The 9,167-nt window shown below is 34.4% G+C and overlaps 1 protein-coding gene across 1 annotated transcript in view; it reads left to right on the top strand.

Moving 5' to 3' along the window:
• Positions 1 to 9,167, top strand: part of PRSS12 (serine protease 12) — a gene marked incomplete at its 5' end in the record, with an annotated part of 43,217 nt that overhangs the window by 19,310 nt on the left and 14,740 nt on the right. Inside the window, 2 exons of the mRNA XM_010710093.3 lie at positions 114 to 310; positions 3,369 to 3,510. Coding sequence (XP_010708395.1) covers positions 114 to 310; positions 3,369 to 3,510 — 339 coding nt within the window. The remainder of the gene's footprint in view (positions 1 to 113; positions 311 to 3,368; positions 3,511 to 9,167) is intronic.

The raw sequence follows: 9,167 nt of genomic DNA on the forward strand, positions 1-9,167 counted from the left end.
TCTCCATTGTTGATCTTGAGAAATCTTTATTTGTCAACAAATAATTTATTTCCTTTCTAGTGCTGAAGTATTACATGCCCTCTGACCAAAACATATACGTATTTGTTGCATAGGTATGGAAAAAGTGCGCCTGAGAGCTCCTCAGAAGGAAACTCTGGTCCCATCTGGTTGGATGATGTCAGCTGCTCTGGGAAGGAAACAGACCTTCTGCAGTGCTCAAGGAGAGAGTGGGGAAAGCACGACTGCAGCCATCAGGAGGATGTCAGACTCATTTGCCATCCGGATAACAACAGCCATAAACTCTCACTTGGTAAGGTGTCTCTTTGGTAACATCACAATGTGAGCATTGCTATAGGCACATATTCCAGAGAAGTATAGTGAACTTAAGGGTGCTCAAAATCTTACTGTTTAGCAGATGTATGCAAAGACAGATGAGGAAGGGAAAAAGTTCACTTTTCTCTTGAAGATCATAAGTAATCAGGCTTTGTTTAAAGGAACATAAACAGCCAGAACAGTAACAATCAACATGAATTTCTAAATTAGCAAACACAGACTCCAGAGATAATGTTCTCTAAATCTTTTTCTTCATTGGATTTTACATCTAATTTACCCTTACTAATGGTATACTGCTTTGCGCTCAGCAGTCTCCAAGTTCTAAGGAACTGCCCCACTTTATAGGAAATTGGAGAGGAACCTGTGCATTGAAAAATATAAATCAATATTACATCCCTCTATAGCCTTACATTCAGACAGTCTGAGAAAAGACATAGAAAGAATAGAAGTTCAGAGAGAATGGGAAGAAATGGTGAGAAGTATGAAAATCTTTCTGTATTACTTTGGTCTGTGATTTGGATTGTGCCAGGGTAAGTGGCCTCCACTTACTAATGCAGACAGAACGATACTAAACAGATCAAAGATCCAAATACCATGTTAAAAAGCTGACTATGTTGTACGAAGAAAGAATGAAAAGACAGATAAGAAACCAGAAGTAACTAATTACATAGAAATATTATGGATCAAAATATATACACATGAATTCCAAAGATTTCTAAATCCACAGATAGATAACAAAACAAGAATTAGAGCTATCAGACATGTAAAATAAAAGACTAAAACAATCGGGTTACTCATCTGTTCTGACAATCAGCTTCTCTTTCTTTCTTTTTTTTTTTTTGTACAAATTTTACAAATTTTGTAATTTGTCAGTATGTAAACTTTGACAAAATTGTTGCCAATATTCTTTGAAATTTAACCAAGTATATTCTAGTTGATTTTGGAGTTAGAATTAACAAGGAAACTAGTGGAATGAGATTCACCGCTTCTACTGAAATCTAATAGATTTGTATGCCTGGTTTCTTGAAGTTCCTTGGAAATTATTGACTGAAGGCTTATTTTGCAAATTAAGACATGGATTTACTGCACAACATTGCTACCGTTCTTACAGCAATCAGCACTTCCACATGCATTTTTATCTCTCTCCTTTTTTTTTTTCTGATCTTTTCCTTTACAGTCTTTTGACCTGTATGTATCCAATGAATGTTTTATATTGCAGTTCCATTATGTATTTGATAATGACACTGTATCATATTTTGTACAAAAAGATTTCCCAGACCAAAAATAACAGGAATTCAGATAATCACGGCTGTCTTTACAGATGAAAACCATCTGTACTGCTTTGCTTAAGTTTCTATAAAATACAGTCTTAGCTGAAGGAGGTCCAGTTCAGTTAAATGCATCCATATGGTAGCATTCTCACTTCTCCCATTACCGGAAAATCATATTAGTTTTGTGCTCATAAATACATCTATGCTAAAACACAAGCAGATGAGATAACAACCAATCAGATATAATGTATCACAAATATCTCATGCCTCTAGCTGGGTCATGTAATATACACCTAAATCATATCCTTCTAGAATAACTCATTTGTCATGAAGAGGGAGTATCTAACTCTTCCTGATTGGACAAGGACTCTATCATTGCCCTTCACTTTCTAGCACTTGAATAAAAGCATTTTTCTTCCTGTAAGGATAAAAACGGATGGGTAGATTATATAACTAGAGGAAATACAGACATTAAGGGGTGCTCAAAATACAACACACCATGAAAACAACAACATCTGTTTAGTAAATAATTTCCTGATGATGTAACTGAACAAAAAGCTGGTGAAGCATATACTTGTAACTGTTCGGGCAGTATGAACATCAATATGAACAATATGCTTTACATTACATTTGAAGCAAAACTACTTTATTTTATAATCTTTCTGCATTCAATTAGCAAATTAAGTCAGATTTAATTAGCTCTGCACCAGAGTAAGGTTTGGTATGCAAAAGTTATTCATACCTTAAATTAATCAGAATCAAATTTCAAATAATGAAGTGTCAAAATACTCTTATTTAAGAGCAAAATTATTACTTTTTCCATCCTTACAGCGTTAGACAAGAGTAGGAACAGGTTAAAAGGATGTGGAACAGGCTTCCCAATTATTCAAAACAGGGAAGTCTAATTAGAATCTTAAAGATTATAAAGTATGACACAGAAGAAGATTCAGAATGTGATTCCTTCACTTAAAGAGTACAAACAGACCTCAAAGGAATTTGTAACTCTTTTAAGGATTCTTGCACTGCCAGCATGCTATAAAGTAGTCTTAATGAAAAGGAGAATCAAATACGTACTTTGCTTAATGATTCAAAACTTAACTACAGGCCAAGCACTGAACAACCCACAGTCAATTAAATCTGACTAATTCAAAAGTGAGAATTTGTACTATAAACATATCTGAATAAGCAATCAGTTTAAAATGCTAGAAAAATAATCGCGCTGTAGTCTATAATAACATGCTGTAGATCGTTATGCTGTCAAACAAAACATTCTATAGAGCACTTATAACAAGTAAGTAGTAACTGAAGTTCAACACAGTGCTGTACTTTTTTTGCCAAGATTGTGGTAAGATGAGTGGCAGCAATCAATTTGAGAATGGATTTATGAACTAAGGTATAGCTGAATTCATCCACAAAGATTCTGCAAGGGAAATGTGTCCCATGAATGGCTACCAGATAAAAGATACCTCAGGTGACTTTGCTGTTATGAGGAAAATTGTTCTGTGACTACTGTGGTGAAATTATGCATTATGCCCTATGCACTATAAAGTACAAAGCACAGAGATTACAATAATTCACATTATTTTATAATTTGTACTGAGTGCTTCCTTTTGTCAGCCAGGGAAAAGTAAATGACTAACAGCTGACATAAGGCTTGCTGAACATCAGTTGACTCTGTGTACTCACTGTGATGGAAATAACTTAAAAGTACTCATTCTTGTTTCTGTTGTTGTGGGTTAACAGCTGTAATTTATTTATTCCCAGGTCCTCCCATCAGGCTGATGGATGGTGAGAATAAGAAGGAAGGACGTGTAGAGATTTTTTTCAATGGTCAGTGGGGCACAATTTGTGATGATGGATGGTCTGATAAGGACGCAGCTGTAGTTTGTCGACAGCTTGGCTACAAGTAAGAAAATCTTTTGAGCTGTTCCTTGAGTTATCCATTTGCTATATCTAACAACGTTGTGCAACTAAATATCACCAAATTGTGCCTGCTTGCATAATAGATCTCTTTTAAAATTTGTCTGTTTGGCATAATTATAGAAAAGCTTATTTATACCATTAGCATAAAAATATATGCTATGTCTTAAAATTTTCATTAACTAGCAAAACTGGAAAAACGAATCTTGAGACTCAAAGGCGTATCAATGATTGGCAATTAAAAGGCAACTTAATGCTAGATATGAAAATAATTTTATCAAAAGTCAAATATTCCAAATTACATAAGCTGTTGAATAAATAACATTTTTATTTGTCACTTATGGTGCTACATGTCTGTAGGATGCAAACACATTACACAATTCATTTTTTTATCGCTTGGTTGCACTAATGTAACAAAATTACATTCAGTGTTTCTACACTGTGCTCCTTCCCACTCAAATTGCACTTACTTTATTTCTTTCATCTTCAGTTTTCAGATTCCTAAACACTTTTAAAAAGAATGAAATTTCTAATTTAGAGAAATGAGGGGAACTAGTATCAACATCTAGATCAGCATGGCGGGTTACGTATTCTGTGAACTATGCAGATTCTCTCTTCCACTTCTGCTTTTATGTCAGTTTTGTATTTTGTAAGAGACAATTTTTGTTCATACAAAGATTTTCATACTGAATCATCTTTAATCAACAAATCAAAACCGAAGGTACCTGATCAGTGCTTTAGTGTAACAATAAATGTAATCAAAACAAACAAAAAAAAACAACCAAAAGCACAGAGGAAATTAAAATGCCTTTTTCATTACATTAATGAATAAAATAAAAATATGCAGAACCTAGATGTGGCTTATGACAGTTTTCTGAGGCTGTCTGGAATTTAGCTAGATTCTCATGGATAATGTTTGTATTGTTTCAAAGAGCTCTTAATCTGTTCTCATTGAAAGCTATAATTTTGCACACTGAAAATATTTTATCATTTGTGAGCCTTAATGATGACTTTTAAATCAATAGTTTCTAATATAACAGTTATTTATTTATTTTACTGAATTATAACAATGGGTCTCTGTCCACTGTCACCAGGTGTGGATATGATTTCAGTATTAAGATTTAGACACACCAGCTACTCGTTTTCCCATTCCATGGGATTTTTCCTGCATTTCCTGATCTGTCTAAACTTGATGTAGCTTGGAAATTGTTATACAAATGACTGACTTTGCAACTGAATATTATCAATTTATGCCTTTTAAAAGTTGTGTGTTTGTATTCTTAGGGAAAAACAAACAAACAAACAAAAAACACAACACATTTATGCTATAACTACTAGCAGACTGCATCTTCAGAACAACGAAACCTGACTTGTATTATCTCCTACCAAATCATTCATTTAGTCTGCTCCATTCTCAGCCTCTCTGGCCATATATTTCTACCACTGGTTATCAGACTCAATCATTTGTCCCTACCTTCTCCTTTCAAGCCTTTCCAAAGACAGATATCTAAATTCTGAATTCCTGTCATGTAAGAGACCAAGGGCGTAAGATTATAGGATACAACAGAATACATGTTTCCTGAAGGGCTTAGGAGAAACACATTTTTTGAAATCTAAAATTAGGTTCCACAAATTGGTAAAGCTTGTTGGAAATGGATCTTGGCAGCCCTGTCTTTAGACAGTTGCATTTCACAATTGTGACTACACTATTACGTGCAATGATGAGCTGGAATTGCTTCTGGGCCTGGGAGTTCATGAACAAATCTCTTCGTTAAAATTCAAATTATATTCAGTGATGACTTGACTGTTCCTAAGCACAGTTTGGGCTTCTAGCTTCACATATCTGAGCTGGGAGTTGATTAATGTTGCTTGTTTACATTACGACCTTTTCCCAGGAGGAGCTCAAAAGTGCCTAATATTGATGTTAACATCAGTTTTCATTAAGACTGATCACAGAACTAAACATTATAATTCAACTCCCTTTATAATGCTGTGTTTAATCCCCAAGTCTGGGGAATCTTGAACATACTTAGCCTTGCAACACATTCCTTGGGAATAAAGAAAAACACAGATTTATTATTACAAATGGGAGAAAAGACTGTCTTAGAATAGAAGACTTACGTAAACAAAGAGTAAAGATTGCGAATATGGGACTGAGTTTTTCCTGCATATATTATTCATAATGTCAGAGGCTAGCTGTACATTTATTTTATGAAATCCTTTTTTGGAAAATTCTCAGCTACTTATTAGTGTTCATTTATGAGGATGAAGCAGGAGAAACTCTGAGTTGGCAAAATCATTATGCTCAGAGCAATGCCAGTTTTAAAGATGCCTCATTAAGCTAGTTTGTCAAACAGGATTAATATTAGAAAAACACAATATAAAGAACACCAGAAAAAAAATCTTGGAAACATGAAAAGAATAGCAGCCTAATATAAGTAATATTTGTAGCAGGTTAAAAGCTAAGAGAATACGCACCTTTTCTGAAGTACTTTCTAGTATGAGATCAGTTTAGCGTACAAATGAGTATTTTAGTAGAGTGAGCAAAGAGAAAAGAAGGTTTTAGAATCCTTTGCATTTTTATAAGTAACTGTGCCAATAAAACTGAACCCTCTTCATTTACGTCAAGCTTATAAGAACACACTTTCCCACTCACACTTCACCCCAAATAAATAAATATCCTGTCTTAGTGCTCTAAAAATTATTTACTACAGAAAAATAAGTATTCTAGGGAAGGTGGTTCTCTGAATTAATCAACTAGATTTCTTGATTAGCAGCATTATTAACAGTGGTAATACTGCTTCTGAGGAGCTTAGCCTAAGTATAATGTGGTGATTTACAACAAAGTAGTTTTCAATATCCTGAGCAATTTTAGAGCCATGCCCTAGGGCAGAAACTTGGTATTTTGACACAGAAATACCTAAACAGGTAAGATTTTGCAATATGTGCTTGTGCTGTCCCAGCATTTTTTAATACCATACGTGGACAGATCAGCTGCCCATGAGTATGAGGGAGTAGAACATTTTTCATCCAACATTTTATTTTTCATCAGAGTATCCTTCACAAAAAGAAAATATCTGGGCCAAGAGACACATTGCTTGTGATTGACAAGTTAAATCATACTAAACTTATTAGGCAAAGATTGACCTATACTGGTTTCAAAGTCAGTTAAGGCTTTGGATTATCTGGTAAATACACAGTGGCCTGGGAAATTAAAAAATGTCTAAGGACAGTTGACCTTGTGGTATCATCTCTGTTAGCTGGTTTGCATGCTTCCCTTTCCTGGTTTTCTATAATTCATAACTTCTAAGTAACATTTCCTGCTTTCTATAATTCATGAATTTTAAGTAACATTTCCTGTGCCCTTCAGTATGTGGTAAAGAAATCCAAATAGGCAAGGCTTTCTATGTGTAAGTTCAAAAAAGGAGGAAGTGTGAATTATGACATGTTCTATGTTATGAATTATATGAATATAGGCAATTGAGTTTGATTCAGCCACATTACCAGAGTGAAGAAACTTTGTAAGTGGTATGACTCATCAAAATTTCTCCCCAACAAAGAATCCCTAGCTGATGAAAGTACATAACTCTTAGAATCATAGAATCATATCAACTCTTTATGACATTTCGCACATAGCTTCCTCAATAATGCAGGTATGAAAAAAGATATAAAAATGGAGATGTAAAAAGAAATATTTTCTTGCCTTATACACCTTCATCATTAAACTCTCTTTCTCTATTCTGGCATTTCAGTGTACATGCAGTTATCCTTCTGTATACACAGAGGCACTGTCCTATTATTTAGAATTCAGTATATCAAATCATAACAGAATATCAGTAAAGCTCTTAACTGATACGTAATATTTTAATTCAGACACACCTAAAGCAAACTGCCCAATTCTCTACAGACAGCTGGGTTGTTTCCCACTGGTACTTCTTTCTTTTCTTACTCTCAGAACATATACAACAAAACTGCTGTCAAGATATTATGAAGCATATTCTAAAACTAAACAACTATCACAAAAGTCACCAAATGAAATAAACACATGCACAGTTCGTGGTTCTTTCTTTTTGTTTGTTCATTTTTGAACTGCTTGTTCACTCATTCATTTGGATAAAAGGTTGATTATTCAAAAAAGGTCATTCATACAGCAGATTGCAATCATTGCTGAAGCTACATGGCACTACATACATTTTATAAAGATCAGAACTTCAAACCACATTCAAATGTCTTAGGCTGACATTTAAATACTTACATTTGATATTTATCTTTACACAAGCATAGGATTATTTGTAAAGTGCCTTGAGGCATATGTATTAAAGTGCTACTGTCTTGGTTTTGACTGGGATAGAGTTAATTTTCTTCATAGTGGTTGGAAGGATGCCATGTTTTGGATTCAGGAGAAGAAACAATGCTGACAGCACACAGACATTCTAGTTGTTGCTGAGCAGCGCTTACACTAAGTCAAGGGCGTTTTAGCTTCTCACACACCCCTTACAGCTTGTTTTACCTTCTTCTGATTCTCCCTCCCATCCTACTATGGGAATTTGGAGTGAATGGCTGCATGGTGCTGAACTCTTGGATTAAACTGAAGTACCAAGTACTTATGATGATTAGGCTGAACCTTCCCAAAACGTTGACATTTTAAATTCTTAGACATTCTAGGGAAGAAACTATGCTTGAGAATAAGAGCAGAAATTCATGGTTATTACAAACTTAAGAAATACCTAGGAGTCTCTATAGCATCTCAGGGTATCAACTTACCTGCATTAACTACAGATGCAGTCACAAAAAGTTGAAGCAGCTGGGGCTTTTCTGCCTGTTTTGTGAGTCCTTTGGGAGAAAAGTCAGTCTCCTGTGCTTTGAGAAAACAGATTGCGCACAGTCAATCTAGGTTTCACGCAATGCAGAAAATATTCACATTTCCACAATTCCCTTCTTCCTTTCTTTGCCTGTAATTGCATACTTCCCAATCACAAGTAAGCTTTTCACACTTATTCAGCTGTTAATTAATTGCTACTTCTGTAGAATAATTAAAAAAAAAAAAGGTTGTTACATCCTTGCCTATCTGCATATGTCCAGTGAGTGAGATACAATGAAGTTCTGTAGAAATTAACCAATCTTACTTGGTTTGTATGGCCTTGAAAGGATCCAACCCTCAACTTTTTTCTTTCTCTCTTTCTCTCTTCCTCTCTTTTTTCCCCATTAATACTTCAAAAGTTACATCTCTCTGCCTTTCTCCAATCATACTGCAGTTTTAGAATTCAGCTACAGGAACACACTTAAAAAAATGACTTCATTCCTACTCAGAATAATGAAATATGTTAGTAACTTTTAACATAAATTGACGTGTAAATCATAGCTCCTACACCCTGCAAAGATACTTTCTTAGTTAACTAGTCCATCTTACTGAGGGAATCAGACCATAAAAAAAATATATTTTTAGCATTCACAGATGCTGTTTAATATGTGGATTAAAAAGATTATCAGAAAGCAGCTTTTACATATTTTGCTTTATTGTAGATATTTGCAATGCCTTTACAACGTAAAATACTTGGCACACTGCATTCTAACCAGTGGCATAAGAGCACTTTTAAAACAATGAATTTTAGCAATTTTGTTACACTTTTTTTTTTTTTTTTT

The sequence above is a fragment of the Meleagris gallopavo genome, chromosome 4 (assembly GCF_000146605.3).
Source record: "Meleagris gallopavo isolate NT-WF06-2002-E0010 breed Aviagen turkey brand Nicholas breeding stock chromosome 4, Turkey_5.1, whole genome shotgun sequence".
NCBI classification, from domain to species: Eukaryota; Metazoa; Chordata; class Aves; order Galliformes; family Phasianidae; genus Meleagris; species Meleagris gallopavo.